Source organism: Misgurnus anguillicaudatus, chromosome 11 (genome assembly GCF_027580225.2).
Source record: "Misgurnus anguillicaudatus chromosome 11, ASM2758022v2, whole genome shotgun sequence".
Classification (NCBI taxonomy): domain Eukaryota; kingdom Metazoa; phylum Chordata; class Actinopteri; order Cypriniformes; family Cobitidae; genus Misgurnus; species Misgurnus anguillicaudatus.
This window is the reverse complement of record NC_073347.2, coordinates 12,397,600-12,418,509: the sequence shown is the minus strand read 5'-3', so window position 1 is coordinate 12,418,509 and position 20,910 is coordinate 12,397,600. Positions and strand designations below refer to the sequence as shown.

General features: G+C 38.3%; 1 protein-coding gene across 21 annotated transcripts in view; it reads right to left on the bottom strand.

The window, feature by feature from the left end:
- Positions 1-20,910, bottom strand: part of kcnma1a (potassium large conductance calcium-activated channel, subfamily M, alpha member 1a) — a 263,693-nt gene that overhangs the window by 137,567 nt on the left and 105,216 nt on the right. For all 21 annotated transcript variants that reach the window (XM_055170797.2, XM_055170791.2, XM_055170796.2 and 18 more), the window contains exon 3: positions 4,160-4,221. In XM_055170797.2, the coding sequence (XP_055026772.1) occupies positions 4,160-4,221 (62 nt within the window). The remainder of the gene's footprint in view (positions 1-4,159; positions 4,222-20,910) is intronic.

The following is a 20,910-nucleotide window of genomic DNA, read 5'->3' as shown; positions in this document are numbered from 1 at the left end:
ATGAAACACGAGATTGGGTTCACGAGAACGAGACAAGACAATATTTTTACACTTTTTAAGAAACCCTCAATGATAAAATATATGAATAAGAAACTGAAATCACATTATTTTTAAATGTTTTAACTAATCAACCCTAACAATTATTTTGCTAACTGATAATGAAGTAATTTGTTATTTTGGGGTAATAAAAATAGACCCAAGTGAGCAGTAGCATTTAAAATTATTTTAATTTTGCAATAATAATTGGTTTAAATAAAGTATTAAAATCAAGTTACATTAACAACATTTTGTGGCCTATAAATAAAAAGCATTATGTATGTATTATAACAAATGCCTGCAGGGGGCGATAGAGGACTTGTCTCGCGGACGCTGTCTTCACTTTCACTTTCACTTTAGACGGAGAGAAACGCTTATTTTTAGTCAAACAATGGTTAAATCCATATTAATATTTAATATATGTCCATTTCTTTACACTAGAAATGATACAGCCACTGTCAGTTTTTAAGCAAGAATGCAGACATTAAATCATGTAAACTGATGTGTGAGGGTTTAATCTGCTGAGACTTCACATCTGACACTGATCAACAGACAAACACAACGCGTCTCAGACTTCACACAAGCTCCCAAACGAACATTATTGGAAACCTTAACAAAAAAGCAAACGCAGTAAAAGACAAATATAATGCATGCACTGTAAAAGGTTCAAACAGAAAGCTGCATCCTCCGGAGGTCGCATATGCAGGCTGCATACGTCATCAAGGTTTATTTCAGATCATTAACTGAGCATTACATTCGCAAGTCATGAGCATATTACAACAATTTGCGATTAACTAAATAATTAGTAAACTTTATAATTGTTAATAGTCTCTAATAAGACAGTGATGAAGTAAATGCAGTTTAAAAATGCAACCTCTGAAAGATGCAGTCTTTAATTTGAGAAATGGCCAGCACCTCCACAAGAAATCTTGCGAGACACATGTAATCTCGCGAAACACATTTAATCTCGCGAGAGATCTCGTCACACCCCTACTGCAAGAGAGTGGTCACAAACGCGTACAACACACAATGCCAAGAAAGTGGTTTATTTAAATTGCAGAACATAATGGCGTAATATAATTTGTTAAATGCAGTGAATGGTAAACATGCAAAACAGCAGAACGTTGTTATTGTTACCTCTGTGTCAATCAACGCATTTTCGGGAGTGATTCTTAGTCCATACAGACATGGAATGATCATTGAGGGGATTCGCTTCCGGATTTAAATATGGTTGTTACTTGCGAAAATCTAAAGCGTGTATGGTGCCTCTTTTATCTTCGTTCCACCCACAACACATTGATGGTGAATTCAAGACATCACTTGTCTGCAAAAAATTTCCCTCAGTGAGACCACAGGCAAAAGATTTGACAAATCGCCTTGCACTGGGTTGTCAGTTTTCATTTAGAATTTTAATAGAAAAGTTCAGCAAAAAATAAGAATTCTGTCATTTGCTCACTTTTATATCCAACTAAACTTGTATGCTGTTATTTCTGCCATGGAGCGCAAATATTAATTTTATTTTTATGAATCTTTACACGGCTGTTGTGTCCTATAACTAAACTCTAAAAAGTACTAATGAAAAAATAATAAAAAAAAAACAAAGAGCACAATACAAATAATAATAATCATAAAAAAAAATTAATTAAAATAAAAAAATATATAAATATGCATTCATTGCATACTATTTAATATTGCTTTGTGTGATAAGCACTGAATTCACATGTTGTGTTTATAATCTGTCTCACATATGCACTCAGAAGAGAAAGCTGCTAACTATAAGCTGTAAAATCAAAACGTTTTTAAATGACAAGCCAGGCTACCTTTTTTCTGAATGATTCATAAGCACAGTTCCCCATCCCTCCCTTTGATTCTTTCTACATCGTGATTCAAGCATTACGGGGATTAAAAATCCCATCATGCCCTTGCGCCCAGCTTTCCTCTAACATGATGTGACAGTCAGCGTAGGCACACACATGCTGTATGGATGACTTCATACTGTAAGACTGTACACATGCTGTGAATCATGTTAATGCTGTAGGACAGGATTTCCCCAACTGGGGTTTGTGAACCCCTGGTGGTTTGCGGGGGAATTGCAGGTGGTTTTATGCAAATGCGTGATGAAGTTCAACATGCAAATGTGCTATTAAATTATTGAAATATTTCCTTAAAATCTCAGGGGTACTTCAAGTAAATAATTTAAGCCAAGCGTGTTAGGCTGCAAAAAATTTGGAAACCCATGGTGTAGGAAATGCATTTGACTTTTAGCATTAAGTGAATTCTGCCTTGTGTTATGCCCATATTATGCCAACCCAGCAATATATTTTTTGTTTAGAATCACTACTGGATTTTTATTAAACTAGTTTATCTTTTTATATACTGTACTCAATGGTGCAAAAGCACCAGTTGGCCAGTACTATGGAAATAACTTGAGCAAAGTTTATCAGGCAAACAATGGCACCTGGTTGTCTGAGCAACAGCACACCTTTCTCTAGGGATGGGGAAAGGGATGGGAGGCAGAGCTACTCTGTCGAATGTAACCATGGAAACTAACCTGGTTGCTTTCATTGAGAAAATAATCCCTCAACACCGAGGCTGACTTTAAAGTCCAACATTAAAGAACGAAAACCCTGAATTATTTAATGGTACCCTTAGCAATACTAATGAATGCAATTCATTAACATGCTATTACAGTATTTTCTATATTGGAAAATAGTACCTTTACATTGTATAGTGCCTTGTTTCCATCTGTGCCTTGTCTTCCTGATGATAAACTATAGGGGGTTCTTCATTTGGCAGAAGTTTTAAATTCCAAAGTGTGATGTTAATATAGTCTGTTTTTATTTGACAAATTATATCACTGAGTGCATTAAATCCTGTCTCCAAATGTATACCTAAAACCAATTCAGGGGCTGCGGCCTTCTAAGGCTGTATTTGAACGCAAATTACGTCATCGGGCCACGACAAGGCTGTCCCGATTCAAAGGCTCCTTCACATAAAAGCCTCCAAATGTGGCCTTTTTCCCAAGGAACCATAGATGTATTCTTCACAGCCTTGGCTATCCCAAAATTCAATGTGTGCCCATGACATCTGGGTATTTTGAAAATAAACATTCAAAACTGTAGTTAAGTAAGTGTATATTTTGCATATTAAAGGTCCTTGTGACAGTTTTACTATTATTAATGATGTTTTAGTGATGTGAATCATTATTATTGCTGCAATATTGTGCGTGTGCCGTTTTGCATATTTCTAAGGTTGGTGAATTTTACATATGGTTGGATAGTTTTCTCTGCATCAATGTGTTATATCTAAAATAAAAAAGCCTAAATTTTTATTTTTAAAAGTCTGATAGGTCTCAGACTTTTAAAAGTCTGACAAGCGTAGCGGGCAGGAACAGCAAGTGGCGAAACGCTCCCCGTAGGCTAGACCATCTCATTTCAGTTCTCTTCGTGGCCTTTAGAGGCTGCCGCATTCAAATATCGAGCCTTGCCTTCAAAGTCCGCTGCCTTAAAAGGATCCAGAATTGGGATGCACCCAACGTTTTTATGGTTTGTATTGTTTTTTTTATTGAGTTCCCACTTCAGGGGCTCTGCACTTTGAAGTTTGTAGGACATACAGGGTAGAATTGCAATTGGAGTTTGCCCAAAGTTTTAGACACACTAAGGATGTTTGTGTGATGCTATGGATTACTGGTAATAATGTTATAAATCTTAAGTTTCTTGCACAGATCGATCTTTTCGTTTCATAACACCTCGATATATTGTCTGGACCAGCAGGGATTTATTTTTTGCTGCCTGTATCTATTTTTTCTTACTCTAAAAATCATCTTTACTGTTCTACCTACATCATTGGTGTGTAAATTAACACCAGTATTACATTAAACAGAACCTGCATCCATTACTATTGTTTTTACACTTTATTTACAATTAAATGTATTTGATTGTTGTTTATTTTATGTTAAAATATTGAAATTAGACAAAACTTAAAAAAAAATAAAAGACAAAAATAAAGAGGTAAAATAACAAAAATGAAATTTGTACCAGGTGCCTTTTAATACCTTTGGCTCATTTAAACACAAATCACTCAGGGAAGAGTTCATATTAAAAATAATCAGACTACTACTCACTCTGACGAGTCTATGAAGTATATTCCCAGAGCGCCGATGCTCAGTGCAAAGACCAAAACCACCTGGAGGAAGATACAAGAAAAAGAGAGAGAAAAGGAAAAGAAATCATTAGTGATGGTCCACTGGGAAAACTACCACTTATAGAGAACAATTTAATCCTGGAGCTCTTTAACAATCAGCACAACTCATTTACGCCCATAGCAAAGGACATTTCATAAAACTGTAAGTGATCTCACCAAATTAGACTGTGTATCAAAGCCAAGTGCACTGACTAATCTAAACAGCATTTCAGAGTCTCATTGGCATTTAAACTTGTCTGAAATGTCTAAAATTGCAGTCTATGTAGAAAGTTCACAAGTTTCTAAGCCTGTATTTCATGTCTACCCAATTGCAATTAAAAATAAAGTCTGATAAAAAGGACTGTTTAATCAAGTAAAAAAGAGACATTTTTTAAAAGTTTGAATAAATCATTGATATTCAGCAAGTGTTAATACTGTTGAGGAAAAAGATCAGAGCACTGTTGGAAGACACGTTGAATAAATGATTGCCATGTCAGTGCTGCTGTTCATTATTGCCCTCGACCACTTTTTCTAATAAACTCCTGAATCACAGTTTGGCAGTTTTCAAACTAGACTGCATACAATATATAGTGAATATCAATTTATTCATGTCATACAATAAATGTCTTTGTTTTTATATACAGCTAATTGTAATTACTAATGACAACCCATATCCCTGTCAGAAAACCTTTTGCATCATGACCACACAACACATTTATGGAAGCTTGCGCACACACACACACACACACACAACACAGACGTCATGCATGCGCACACATATAAATAGATCACGAGAAAGGGGTTTCAGGGGTCAAATCATTTGATCTTTCTTGGGTCTGCTACATGTGAGGTACACACCATCTCCATATCAAGTGAAACCGAGACAGCTGCTTTCAAATGGCTTTTTGTTATGGTGCGTTGCAGAGCAATTAACATCCATACACACATATAGTAACTTCCTGTTAGCTTAAAGGGGCCATGGCATAAAAATCTGACTTTTTCCATGTTTAAACTGTTGAGCGTTGCCGTCCCGAATACGGGACACTTAAGTTTGCATCAATATTGTTGATGTAAATTTTTATCTATCACTACAAACTATATATAGTTGGAAAGGTCTAAGCCTCCAGAATAGACATTTCAGCAGTGTTTTATAAAATAAATTCATTTATGAAGAGAGCCTCAAAACATTTATTTTCTGCTAAATGTCACTGTCCCACCAGCAGGATGCCTACATTTACTTCAATGTTTGCATGCGAATTCTAATCTAATCATGACAAACTGTATATTATTTGAAAGCTTCAAGAGTGTAGATTTAACTCAATAGGGTGGGGTGACGCTTAAAAGGTTGCATGCTATGATTGGGTCCCCAGTGCTTCTATCAACCTAGAAAATGTGAAAAAGATCAACCCAGTAACTTGGTAAACCATTCTCTACAAGCACATGAAAAAATAGGTCGTTGAAATTTGGCTCTCCTTATGATGCAATAAGGAGCTCTTATTATAATAATACCACCCCTTAATCGGCACTATCCAACCACAGCACTGCCATTTAGTGCAGAGAAAAGCACAATTGAGTTTTAATTGCATGCAACAAACCACCATTATTGTGATCAGTGTTTGAATTTCATCAGCTCATTTGCGTTTTAAAGGACACACCCAAAACGGCACATTTTTGCACACACCTACAAATTTTAACATGCTATAATACATTATTTATATGGTATTTTGAGCTAAAACTTCACATATGTGCTCTGGGGACACCAAAGATTTATTTGAAATTTTAAAAAAGTCTTGTGCCATGGCCCCTTTAAACTGTCTCTTCAAGACACAGTAGATCTATACTAAAATTATACATGAAGCATGTTGGGAAAAATCAATAGGCATTATGTACTTTCCAAAGCGATCAGCATTCAAAAACACTAAAGAGAAATAATGACCATTTTTTCCTACAGTGTACAGTAACCATATGGTACAATAGGACTCTCAATACCAGTGGCGGCCGGTGACTTTTTTCGAGGGGGCTCGATGCGAAGTTCATCACAAAATGTATGTAGCCCGTCATGTGTGTGGTTCCATTTTTCAAAATATGTGTTCTGCTCGTCAAGAGATCCTGTGTGCATCATGTGTCTTGTCAAAATAAGTGCCTGCTGCATATGCGTTTAAAGGGTTTATGATAAAAGAGACACTCGCGTTTGCCAGATACTCACAAAATCTTATGTGTAATCAGAGTTTAGGCTGTTAAGGGAGAGTCTTGCGTCTACAGTACAACACACATGATCAAAAAGCATCTCGAAACGCTTTGTAGGGCTGTGTATCGCCAACAGTTTCCCGATTCGATACGTATCCCGATACAAGGGCCCCGATACGATGCGCATCATGATACAAGACATTTTTGTTCAGAATTAGGTAACATTATTACTGTTATTGTTTAATGTACATTGAATAAGCAATGTTGTAACGGTTGTCTTTTTACCATTCATTTATTAGCTTTTGGTGTAACTCATAGAAATTCTTAAAATCTCAGAGTTAATACTTAACTTATGTTTTTTTTAAACAGTTTTACAAAGAAAAAGTGTCTTACTCTAGGCATTATATTTGTCTCTCATTTTATTATCCTATATCTATTTATATATGTGTAAACATGCAGTCAGACTTAATACTATTTAATAGATATCAGATTATTAATATGACAGCTATAGTTTGAAGTTGCTCTGTATCTCTTCTCTAGATGTACACTTTTCACATGCAAATCTTTGTCGTGTTTCTTCTCTAATGCGTTAGTACTGTTTAATAAGAGAGCGACTAATAAGTATAGGCTAAGATATCTTCGCTTTCATACTGAACTCATTGATTTTAAATACGAGAGAGAGAGAGAGAGAGAGCGAGTACACGGCTCACTATGCAGGCACGTGCGCCAGCGAGACAGACACGTAAAGTGAAAGTATACGTCGCTACCTTTAACTCTACGTACTCCGCGGGACACATGCGTTATTTCCATATAGATCACGCATCAGCAGCGATTGGTCACGTTACTTTAAAAAGTGCATCCGAATCGATACGGAAGATGCTGTATCGATGCGCGCATTGTCAGCCGTCCATGACGATGTATCGTCGTATCGATATTTTGAACACAGCACTAACGCTTTGTCCTGAAAAGCATCCCACTGAAGAATCTAAAGGGAATTACCATAACTAGTCTCATCTAAAACTGGAAATGGGACATTCTGTAACTGGCCTAGGTTAAGTTTCGAGGGAATGGAAAAGTCGGTTTCAGTGTGGTGTAAGGTGAATGGCCCTTCTTGACCCTTAAGCTCAAAAGGGCTCTTGGACGGTGAGTGGACATCTCAAACATTTAAGACTGGAAATTGCTCCTGCCAGCCACTGTGTTTGTGTATCCAACAGTGGAGAACTGTACTGGCTCACTGCATTAGGTCAGAGGCACGGGTCTATTTAAGAAGTAACTCTACACAAGGACATTGTTCCCTATATATGATGAGCTTTCATTCGTATTAGCGTGCTTAAACTAAACAGATTGAAGATGGATCAGGTTCACATTACTTAATTAATTAATTATCTTTTTATCCACATCAAAGAAAATTAAGCGTTAAAACTTTGGCATGACTAAAGGCCATTGTTATGTCCTGCAAATACATCAGGCATGACTTTATTCTCAATATAGCTTACATTATATTTAAAATACTATGCAACAAATACATAAGATACAAGTTTTCATTAAAACATTAAAACTCTTTTACCTTTCTAAATCCATCCAGTCCAAATCCATCCATAAATCCATAAACCCAAAATGTTGGATTGCTTTAAGCCATTGTTGGGTCAAATGTGGACAAACCCAACAGTTGGGTTATAAACCAACTATTTTAACCCAAATACTGGGTTGTTTTAACCCATGGTTGGGTAACAACCACCCAGCATAGAGTTATTTATAACCCAACTGTTGGGTTTGTCCATATTTGAACCAATCATTGTTGTTTTACTTTTAAGTGTATGACTTTTATATTTCTTCACAACACAAAATGGGATTTGTTTTGGTGGATTTAATATAATGTCAGGGCCCTTTACTTTAATGTTCAATAAAGCATGTAATATTGTGCCAGCTGGCAGTGCCATCCTCTGCTACAGCTTCTACAGTATAGATGCTCGCTTTAAAAAATGTTGGGTTGTTTTAACTCATAGTTGGGTCAAATATGGACAAACCCAACAATTTGGTCAATTTCAGCATAGAGTTATTTATAACCCAAAAGTTGGGTATGCCCATATTTGAACCAACCATGGGTTTACTTTTAAGTGTATGACTTTTTATTTGTTTTGGTGGATTTAATATAATGGCATGGCACTATACTATACTATACTTTAATATTCAATAAAGCACTCAAGAGTGTAAGTCAGAAACTATAAGCCCTCCACATATTTAGACCAATTTTGATGAAAAAAAACCTATAAGCAACTTCACGAAACATTGTGCCAGCTGGCAGTGCCATCCTCTGCTATAACTTCTATAGATAATCGCTCCAAAAAAAAACGTTGGGTTGTTTTAACTCATAGTTTGGTCAAACATGGACAAACCCAACAATTTGGTTAATTTCAGCATAAAGTTATTTATAATCCAACAGTCCAACAATGTCCATATTTGATCCAACTATGGTTTGAAACAACCAAGGATTATATTTTGAGTGTATTATGAATTTAAGCACACTACACTGGTCAATCGGCATCCACATGTAGTCCTTATCTGTTTTACACTACGGCACAACAAAACTAGTGAACCAGTTCCTAATCCACAACAACATTCGTATTACTTAGGACAAGATCATGCAAGATCATGCAGTTGGCTTAACTTTGCATTACACAATGCCTTTCAAAGAAGCCCGATCACAGCATCTATTATTGATACCCAGAGGCTGATTATTTTCATGGGGCCTGTATTTGGATTGATATCCCACATTGTCTACTGAGAAAACACCTTGATGAATTTTTAATTGGGTCTCTTTGTCTGGCTGATGGTTACTTCCAACGAGTAGCAGCTAGAGGAAAAGGAGCTGTAGGCTCAAGATAAGAAGAATAAGTAGGCAGAATAAGCAGACACTTAGTCTTTCTCCACTGGAGGAGATGCTTAACTGTAAAGCTATACCATCATTCAGAAGAGCTATTTTTGAGCAAAGATGCTGGTGGAGCACATTTCTGCTGTGTTGACTGTCTTTCATTTGACTTTATATGTGTCTTGGTCCACAAGAGGGCATAGTTAGCCTTGTGATTTGGTCTGTGTGTGTTAGGAGGGCCAAAGCATGAGCCTTACGGGTTGTGTTGATTTCTAACAGCAGGCTGGTTAAATGAAGACACTAAAAAACATTTTGCCCGAGCAATAGGCACCCGAATGACTTGTTTTTGAGTGCTATCTGTATCGATGCACCTTTGATTTCAAAGCTAGATAAATCTGATTACCACATGAGTGACCCATTATATCACAGCAATATTTCTTTGCAGCTGAATTGTGGAAGTTTTCTCCATGACCGGTTGCTGAAAAGCCGAGCACTCCTGATAAACTGAGACGATAAGAGGCATCGTCTTCAAACTGACCCAGTTATTCATCTGGAAACATCGGTGTCAGTACTGCCCTCGCAAAGCATCGCCGTCACTCCCACAAGCTCGCTGTAAACCCATTACTGCAATTACAGTACTAGAGAAGTAGAGAAATCACACATACAAAAGACACGACCGAGACAGATTGGAGTATCTTGGTAATATGGAGTATTTGATAATATGGAGACCCTTATGTGGCCTCGCCTTTGCCATCTCTAAGAGTTTACAGTCGACATAAGATGATACACTTTTCATATCATAAAACTTCCTGATCATTCTTCTTGACTCTCAATGTGATACATTTCCCAACTACAGCTTTCCTGTATTTCAATTGGTAAAACATGGCAGAATCAACACATATGGTCAAGGGTTAGATTCCCAGGGCATGCACATTCTGATAAAATTGTTCAGCAGCATGAATGCACAGAAAGTCACTTTGGATAAAAGTGCCCACCAAATGCATAAAAGCAAAAAAGTCAAACTTCCTTTACATTTTCTTTTGAACATTGTTCAGTCCTTTGTGTTAGCACAACTGAATTCTAATGAGCTCGTTTTGACTTCTCTCTGCCTCTCGACGAGCCCCTTAAAAAATGTACTTTAACAGATCCCATGAATAATTTAACTGACAGGTGATGTAGCTGGCTTACAAATTAGATTCTTCAAATTAGTGGCAGATATTGAGAGCGAAAAAAAATAGAACAGCAAGTCGTGTAGTTTAGATTAAATGGCATGCAAATGAGGCACAGGAAAGCTCTGTTCCCTCGACACTAGTGACCTAAGGACATATGTATGCCTTTCCCACTTTGAGAGCTTTAAAGGCCACTACACACTGGTCAGACAGACTCCAACAGACTCCAACAGACGCGTCTGTTGGACTCTGTCTGACCAGTGTGAAACCCCTGTTGGCAGTTGTTGGATCAAAGTCAATGAGACTTTAGAATGTGGTTGTCTGTTGGTGTCTGTTGGGTCTGTTGGTGTCTGTTGGAGTTGGTAGTTGTCTGACCAGTGTGAACTGGCCTTAAAGCGCAAATCTCTTAACTGCCACCAAATCTGTGCATTAGCTTTCCTCATTGCTGTATCTCATCATGATTATGTGATAACATGTCCTTGTAAAGCCAGTTTAAAGCAATGATACAAAGCTCTTGGGACTCCTTAAAGTAAAATGGACATCCCCCTGAGGAAAGTCATATAGGTATTATGTAACAGTGATACAGCGCTGCATATTTAAGAGCTTGTATTGTGTTTTGACAAAATATGTAAAATAAAAAAAATCTATCCTGTCATACCTCAAATCAGACATTTTATCAAACTGAAAGTTTTTTCTGACAGACGATGAAACAGTCAAATCATATTGATGAGCAATAAACAAGGAATCTGGACAGGATAGAGACATAGGACGGTGTCTGTAGCCAAACCAACTAAACCAAATAGTAATGCCTTGACAACCACTAAGAACAACCTAGCATCAGAGCACCGAGTTTAGTACTGCCCAAATTTTCTTCAAAGAGCACCTATGGTCCGATTCATGTTTTTACATTTCTTTTGGTGTATAGGTGTGTATTAGTACATGTTAACGATATGCAAAAGGTACAAACACCAAAGTAAACGATGACGCGAGTTATCATCTCCAACCTAAATCTCCTTTCTTGGACTACAACAAACACAGTTTACTTCCTGGGATTGGTGATGTAGACAAGACCAACATTATCATAACTCCTCCCGGCTTAGACTCACAGCCTGTAAGTTAACTCCTGTTAGCATTGCATTGTGAGCGAATTTTTCAAACATGGTACGGAGTGTCACATTTCCAGCTGACGTCAGAGATATTCAGGCTAATCACAACGTACAGATTAGATGGCCAATCAGGGACACAGAGCTTTTCAAATCCGTGCATTTCAGGAAGAGAGCGAAATCTGGTGTTACAAAAATGTACGGTATGTGGAAAATAATGTGTTTTTTGAACACATTGTATTATACCAAATACACAAAGTAGTGTTGATTTTTAGCAATGAAATAGGTGCTTTTTAAAAAAGTGAAAAACTATGTACAGTATATTAGGCTGAAGTGAATATCATGTGCACTATATTAATAATGGTGCAATATACCTAGAAAATCTAAGTTAATGTATTAAAGGTGCATTGGGTAAATATTAACAGAAATGCAATATAATATACAACTATGTATTGTATAAATAAAGACCTATTGTTTTTATTACCTTAGAACGAGCCATTTCGACCTACAAACACCACTGGTCCCCTAACATAGAAGTAGAAATTTGGGCTGTCATGTTTCAACAGTAGGCCAAATAGCACAAACTGCTCTACAGAGCACGTTTCGTAACTATGTTGTCTCAGATGACGACATGTTTGTCCTGTGGCGGCTACCGTAGCTTCTCTATGTATTTCAAAAGAGAGGGGTGAGTGGGGGACCGTTGGTTGCAATAAACAATCTCATCACTAGGTGCCGCTAAAATCTACACACAGCACCTTTAAACTCACTTTCACAAAGACACGGGATTTGTTAATATTTCATAATCATGTATATAACTCTATCCACTAAGCAAACAAAGATCTAAAACGTAATGAGCCAAAACATTTGTTCAGTTCAGTGCGTTCAGAAAAGTGCTAACGCAACAATATGACTGTGTTTAACTGCAAGTTCCCATAGGACACAAACTGAACACAGCTCACTTCCCCTGAACAACATGGGAGGAACCCTGCAGGAACCTGCTGAGGCCTATTGACGTCAATCAGTATAACCAAGAAGGAGCTAGACAACACAAACTCAAATCAAATACCACTGAGATTTACCATACTGGTGTTCATCTGCAACCAATCACAGCTTAAATCAATATCAGCGCATATATAAGCAATCTATGAGATGGCTATTATTCCAAATAAACAGCTTGTACAAATGTACAAAAAAACATGAACCACAAGAACCAAACAAAATGTAGTTCTGCATACCTGACATATTTGAATATTCATAAGCACGCGGCGAGAATCCCAACACAAACATTAGCATTCAACAAGGTAGCTAATTTTTAAAAAAGGCATCCCTGTCAATGCCAATGCTTTCATTACACTGAAAATCATTCAGAGCTAAGGTACTGTGTGGCTCAAGGGATAAAAATGTCTTTGTTGTGACCCATCACTCATTGGAATGCACAGACACACAAGCATGTATTCACAGGCAATACCTTGAGTGAAAGCTGTGTTTACTGTGTGGACTGGTAAATAATTCACCACCTGACTCCATGGGAAATGGCACCTACTGGACACTGTTTTCCAATTACCCTCTCAGTAGGAATCACAGCATTGATCTGTGAAGATGCTGTGCTTTAGAGCAGTTAGTCGACATATAAACAACATAAACGTATCTGAGCTGCTAGTGTGGAACCTTCCATAGGATTTATTCGGCTCATATAAAAAATAAATAGTGGAAAAACGTCATCCCTAAATAATACAATTTGGCATTTATCACATTCCATGTTGTTTATGCTATGGATCCATGTTATACCAAAATCCCTTAAGGGAAGTCATGCCACTCTGTACAGAGCCCCTCCCCCAGAGAATTGCAGTCTTTATCGATTTATGATTGGTTCTGTTGACTGGAAGGTGGGACTTCCGTCATCATTTAGAGCGATGCATTGTCTCCAATTGTCTACAAATCTTCGGTAATACATGGTGAGACAAAATGTAGAAAGAAAATCTTCTAGATTTACATTGAAGAAGAGAATCAAGTCTTGTACCATCAAGCAACGAAAACAAACACCTAGGAAACACCTCAGCATCCCCATACTGTCACAAAAGTAAAAAAAAAAACTGCAAAGCAACACTGAGTTTAGCACAGGCAATGTCATAATTGTAAAAATCTATGTTGTATATAAAGACACAAAAAGATTAGGGAAATGGGGATATAACGGTGCGTTTACACCAACCGCGTTTCAGGCATCAAAATCGCGTCTACCGCTCCGAGTTTGCCACTTGAACAGTTTGAATCCGTGTAGAGCGGAGTAGACGCGCGGAAAAAGCAAGCATTTGACACGCGTCAGAGGCAAAATCCGCTTCGTGTGGGAGGGGCATGTGCTATGCGGTTGTCTGTTTGCAAGATGACTGATGTTGATTGTGCATTTATCGAGAGAGTTACCGGTTTGTATTTTGTAAACTTACTATAGGGGGGAAATAATTGGCATGGGTCGATAAACGTCACGGGACTCAAAAGTGAAATGTGTATTACAACTTACCAGGTTGCCCAATGTCCTCACTGACACTCTTCCAAGCGAGGTCCTTTTTATTCCTGTCTCTATAGAAATAAGAACTTGTGTCATATAGCTCCGCGTGACTGCTCACAGAAAATATCAAGCGTTCCTTCATGTTGAATGAGTGACTCCGGCCGGGGCTGCCTCCATAGCAGCAAGCAGGCTCCTGATTGGTTAACGCAGCGCAAAATTCCACCACAGTTCAAATTTTTCAACTCGGGCGTCAGCCGGCTATTCACGTCAAACACGAAATGCACAAAAAGTACCGCGGCAGGCGCTCAATTCGCGCTATTTGCGCGAACTAGATGCGCAAATGAGGTGGAAATGCGTCTTCCACGCCGCGCCAAACGCGAGACCTCCAGACGCGCGTCAACGTGTCTTCACATTGCCTTAACATTGAAATCACACGCGCTTCACAACTCTACCACGGTGGGTGTAAACACAGCATAAGATTATAGGCACTTGCAATGCCTATATGAGCACCAGTGCTCATTTTGATGACGCATGCAAGCAATAAACCACAGCCCCAATATGATGCAGTCAAACGTTTTCATTTTCTAAAATAGCTGTCCAGAGCATCATTCATAAATCATGCTTTAGTCTAGTTTACAAAAATGACCTAAGCATATAACCTACACCAGAACCCTGTCCAATTTGCTAAACATTTTATCTGATCACCTTAGTTGGTTTATCTTTTTTTGGGTTAATTAAGCTCAGTTTCATAAGAGCAAGCACAAAAAATGACCTCATAAAAATGAAACATAAGCGCCAAAGAATCCTCAGCACAGCAGCCAAATTGCTTCATGACCTCCTAAAGTTTAGCAGAGGGGCTGCCTTTCGTTATCTTTCTGGTGGAAAGCTTTAGAAATTAAATTGAATGGAACTGGTGTGGGCAGGGCACTGATGAGAAAGGCCTGTTGGTGTCATACCCCTTGTTGTCCGGATTACAGCTTTCTAAGAGGACCACCTACGCATCAGATCCCACATTTCATTCCAGCAGACAGCTTCATCATTCTGTTCCATCTCCATGCATTCCTCTTATTATGTTTCCACATTCACCACTGCAATAAAGTGGTCCAATTTCAGAGCCTGTGAACACTTGACCCCCTGATGAAATCCTAATCGTTAGTAATATCACAACATACTACTATCGTACTTTATTACTAGTCTACAGCAGGACAATGCAACCAGTAACAAAAATGCATACAAGTACACAATAGTAAACTAAATATTTCAAAATTAAATATCAAAATAACTATAAACCGCAAAAAAGTCACATACACTCACCTAAAGGATTATTAGGAACACCTGTTCAATTTCTCATTTATGCAATTATCTAATCAACCAATCACATGGCAGTTGCTTCAGTGCATTTAGGGGTGTGGTCCTGGTCAAGACAATCACCTGAACTCCAAACTGAATGTCAGAATGGGAAAGAAAGGTGATTTAAGCAATTTTGAGCATGGCATGGTTGTTGGTGCCAGTCTGAGTATTTCACAATCTGCTCAGTTACTGAGATTTTCATGCACAACCATTTCTAGGGTTTACAAAGAATGGTGTGAAAAGGGAAAAACATCCAGTATGTGGCAGTCCTGTGGGCGAAAAATGCCTTGTTGATGCTAGAGGTCAGAGGAGAATGAGCCGACTGATTCAAGCTGATAGAAGAGCAACTTTGACTGAAATAACCACTCGTTACAACCGATGTATGCAGCAAAGCATTTGTGAAGCCACAACACGCACAACCTTGAGCTGGATGGGCTACAACAGTAGAAGACCCCATCGAGTACCACTCATCTCCACTACAAATAGGAAAAAAAAGAGGCTACAATTTGTACAAGCTCACCAAACTTGGACAGTTGAAGACTGGAAAAATGTTGCCTGGTCTGATGAGTCTCGATTTCTGTTGAGACATTCAGATGATAGAGTCAGAATTTGGTGTAAACGGAGAACATGGATCCATCATGCCTTGTTACCACTGTGCAGGCTGGTGGTGGTGGTGAAATGGTGTGGGGGATGTTTTCTTGGCACACTTTAGGCCCCTTAGTGCCAATTAGGCATCATTTAAATGCCACGGCCTACCTGAGCATTGTTTCTGACCATGTCCATCCCTTTATGACCACCTTGCACCCATTCTTTGATGGCTACTTCCACCAGGATAATGCACCATGTCACAAAACTCGAATCATTTCAAATTGGTTTTTTGAACATGACAATGAGTTTACTGTACTAAAATGGCCCCCACAGTCACCAGATCTCAACCCAATAGAGCATCTTTGGGATGTGGTGGAACGGGAGCTTCGTGCCCTGGATGTGCATCTCACAAATCTCCATCAACTGCAAGATGCTATCCAATCAATATGTGCCAACATTTCTAAAGAATGCTTTCAGCACCTTTTTGAATCAATGCCAAGTAGAATTAAGGCAGTTCTGCAGGCAAAAGGGGGTCAAACACAGTATTAGTATGGTGTTCCTAATAATTCTTTAGGTGAGTGTATATCTTAGCAGAAAGTTGAAAAATGTTGCATTTACTTCACCGAAGTGCAACCATGTCCCGGTTATGAAGTGACATAATTATACGACATAAACTTCATTGAAAAGCTGCAAACCCCAACCTCAGTTTTTGCAAGTTCCCGCACTTTTTGCATGTTACCGCAATTTCATCGCATAAAATTGCATAAATATCGCACATATTCCATCGCATTTTTTTGGAAAACATGCGTCAAGATAAAGGATTTTTGCCCGCAACAATCACAAAAAAACTAAATTTTTCTGAAAGGACTGACATATAACACTATGGGCCCTATTTTAACGATCTGAAACGCAAGTGCGAAGCGCAAAGCGCAAGTGACTTTGTGGGCGGATCTTGGGCGCTGTTGCTATTTTCCCGGCGGGAGAAATGACTCTTGCGCGAGGCGCAAATCAATAAGGGGTTGGTCTGAAGGTTCATTATTCATAGGTGTGGCTTGGGCGTAACATCAAATAAACCAATCAGAACGCTATCCAACATCCCACAAATCTCCATCAACTGCAAGATGCTATCCTATCAATATGGGCCAACATTTCTAAAGAATGCTTTCAGCACCTTTTTGAATCAATGCCAAGTAGAATTAAGGCAGTTATGCAGGCAAAAGGGGGTCAAACACAGTATTAGTATGGTGTTCCTAATAATTCTTTAGGTGAGTGTATATCTTAGCAGAAAGTTGAAAAATGTTGCATTTACTTCACCGAAGTGCAACCATGTCCCGGTTATGAAGTGACATAATTATACGACATAAACTTCATTGAAAAGCTGCAAACCCCAACCTCAGTTTTTGCAAGTTCCCGCACTTTTTGCATGTTACCGCAATTTCATCGCATAAAATTGCATAAATATCGCACATATTCCATCGCATTTTTTTGGAAAACATGCGTCAAGATAAAGGATTTTTGCCCGCAACAATCACAAAAAAACTAAATTTTTCTGAAAGGACTGACATATAACACTATGGGCCCTATTTTAACGATCTGAAACGCAAGTGCGAAGCGCAAAGCGCAAGTGACTTTGTGGGCGGATCTTGGGCGCTGTTGCTATTTTCCCGGCGGGAGAAATGACTCTTGCGCCAGGCGCAAATCAATAAGGGGTTGGTCTGAAGGTTCATTATTCATAGGTGTGGCTTGGGCGTAACATCAAATAAACCAATCAGAACGCTATCCAACATCCCACAAATCTCCATCAACTGCAAGATGCTATCCTATCAATATGGGCCAACATTTCTAAAGAATGCTTTCAGCACCTTTTTGAATCAATGCCAAGTAGAATTAAGGCAGTTATGCAGGCAAAAGGGGGTCAAACACAGTATTAGTATGGTGTTCCTAATAATTCTTTAGGTGAGTGTATATCTTAGCAGAAAGTTGAAAAATGTTGCATTTACTTCACCGAAGTGCAACCATGTCCCGGTTATGAAGTGACATAATTATACGACATAAACTTCATTGAAAAGCTGCAAACCCCAACCTCAGTTTTTGCAAGTTCCCGCACTTTTTGCATGTTACCGCAATTTCATCGCATAAAATTGCATAAATATCGCACATATTCCATCGCATTTTTTTGGAAAACATGCGTCAAGATAAAGGATTTTTGCCCGCAACAATCACAAAAAAACTAAATTTTTCTGAAAGGACTGACATATAACACTACGTGATTATTATTTTATTATAGGGCTGCACGATTTGGGTAATTTTTCCCATTGCGGTTATTGATGCTAATATTGCGATGTGCAATTGCGATTATACTAAATGGTATCATGAGTCAACTTGATGGCTTTGAAGGAAAATCCACACACAGTTTAGCTAAAATGTGTATTTGTAAAACTAGAAATGTTTTCGTATTGCCACGTGATGTAGCAACTGCTCAGTGTCAGTAATCCTAAATCCAAAATACTGCCATACAACAGACATAGAGGTTTTTTTAGCTACCAGATCACTGTCAACCTCCTCTGCATCCATCTTCGCTCTGGTATAAGTGACGACGCACACCACACACGTGCATGCCACACGTGCACTGCCTTTTTTGTTAGTTTTTCTTTCTTTTTTTAAACAGCAAGGAAAATCATCAAACTGTTATCAGAAAGTTTGTGTTAACAAGTCCACACATTTATTTATTTAATATAATTGCAAAATTTGCTGTCATATAATCGCACAGGCTGACATCGCGATTGCGATGCGATTAATTGTGCAGCACTATTTTATTATTTACATAATTTGCAATGCCAAACTGTATTTGTGGCGAATTATATTAGTTGGCATTTGGTGGATGTCTTCAATCAAAGCAACTTTTACTAAGCATTGTGTGTTCTCTGAAAATCACATCTATGACCCTGGTGTTGCTGGTGCCTTGCTCTACCTTGAGTAAACAATCGTTCAGGTATAACAAATAGCGCATCACATGGAGCCTTTGGGCTTTTTTTTGGTATTGATTCCATTTCTCAGTTTCATTTTATTTTGTCAGTAAAAAATAGCCTATTTCAAACAGTAATTCAAGTCACTTACATTGCTTCCTGCAAGGAACACTCAAAGCCACATTCAAAGCCAACAACTCGGTCAATAATGCATTGCTGGCAGCTAAACTTCTGATAAACAACAAAAAAGTCGCTGTAAATAAAGCATTCGTCCCCTGACAGCTTTGGCCTGACAGATGCAATAAAGCTGTGTCCTGAAACAAGAGGCCCGAATGGCCCCTGACCATTTAACGCTACCTGCCTGATAGGAGCAGGTCGGCTGGGACAGACAACCTCCATCTCAAAGACAAGTGATTTATGTGATGAACTGATAGCAGTTCAAAGGGAACATCTGGGCTTCCGATAGTAGTCCATGTCTCTAGTGCCGAGAAATTTCCAGCATTTGAGGCTCTCACCAAATCCTTATTATGATATCTACAAGCTGCCAACCCTCAGGATTAATGGCACTTTATGCATGAAAACAGAAACGTGTCCAAATAAGCCGCATGACATTTGCCATGTGGCATCCGATGCGAGCCGTTGTTTATTACAGACCAGTAATCATCATCAGACACATAGCTGTTTTGTGACATGCCTATAAAACTGCTGATAAGAGTTATCTAATCTCCAGGGAGGAATTCTGCATAAGCCTCAGGACCAAAAACAATCTTGGATCTCTGACATGCCCAATTTGCTGCAAAATACGAGGTTAGACATTCAACCCTCAATTTTTCTCTTATAACTGTTTAAATTATGTGCCCAATACAGACCGGACAGAAACGGGCAGGTGTTGGATGTACCAATATTTTAGCTTATTTGAAACGTGGGCTGACAGCAGATATTACAGAGAGCACAGACAGGTTGACATGCAGGAAAATGATGTGTCAAACTGTGAAGATTTTTAAAAGAGGACATCGTGGATCTGCAGCTGATAGGATGAGGCACTTTGTCACCAAGCTAAAGCACAGGGATGTTTTGTGACCTTGACTGACTGCAGGCCATGGAATATTAAAGAGGTGCTTCACAGGCCCCTGTCATATGTGAGAAAGGACGAGCTCTGTGATTGGTCTAGCTCAGAGATGGAGGGATGCAAGTATGTGACCGGAATTTAGACTGGGCTCCCTGTGGAGTAGCCGAGCAGTTCACTAGATGCCTTGCAAGGACATGAGATTGTTTGTGTCTATGTTTCTGGAAGGCAATGAGAAATCAACATATGAACAAATCATTCTCTGAACCAGTAGCAGATGCAGCACATACCTGTACAGCACATTATTGTCTGCCCACTATTAAAGACCTCATCCCCCACCAGGTCAAACTGCACAGAATATAACTGTATTGTGATGTTTAACATTTACATGTATGCATTTGGTAGACACTTGTACTCAAAGTATTTTTACTCAAAGTGCAACCAGAATGCACACAGTATAATTTTGAGCTAAACTAAACTAAACTAAACTAACCTAAACTAAATCTACATTTTGAGATTTAAGACTACTGTAAGGTTATCCTAACTTTAAGATGTTATTTAAGTTTATTTTTCAAGAATTGGAATTCTTCTTAAGTTTTTTTTTAAGAACATACTTAAGGAAAAAATAAGAACTTTCTTAAGAAGTTTTTTTGAGAATACAAAATATTCTTAACTTTTTTCTTAAGCTTGAATTTAAGACAAAAATGGCAGTTAAGAAGAATTTTTTTTTAATGAAAAAATAATATAATATAATGTTTTGTGAATCCGGCCCCAGATGCAAAATTCACTAAACATCCAACTAAAAACATTGCAAATGATAAAAAAGTCCGAAATCAAAAAGTGAAAATAAAGAAACCGAACTGCACATTGGGGGGAGCTGTGATGCATGTG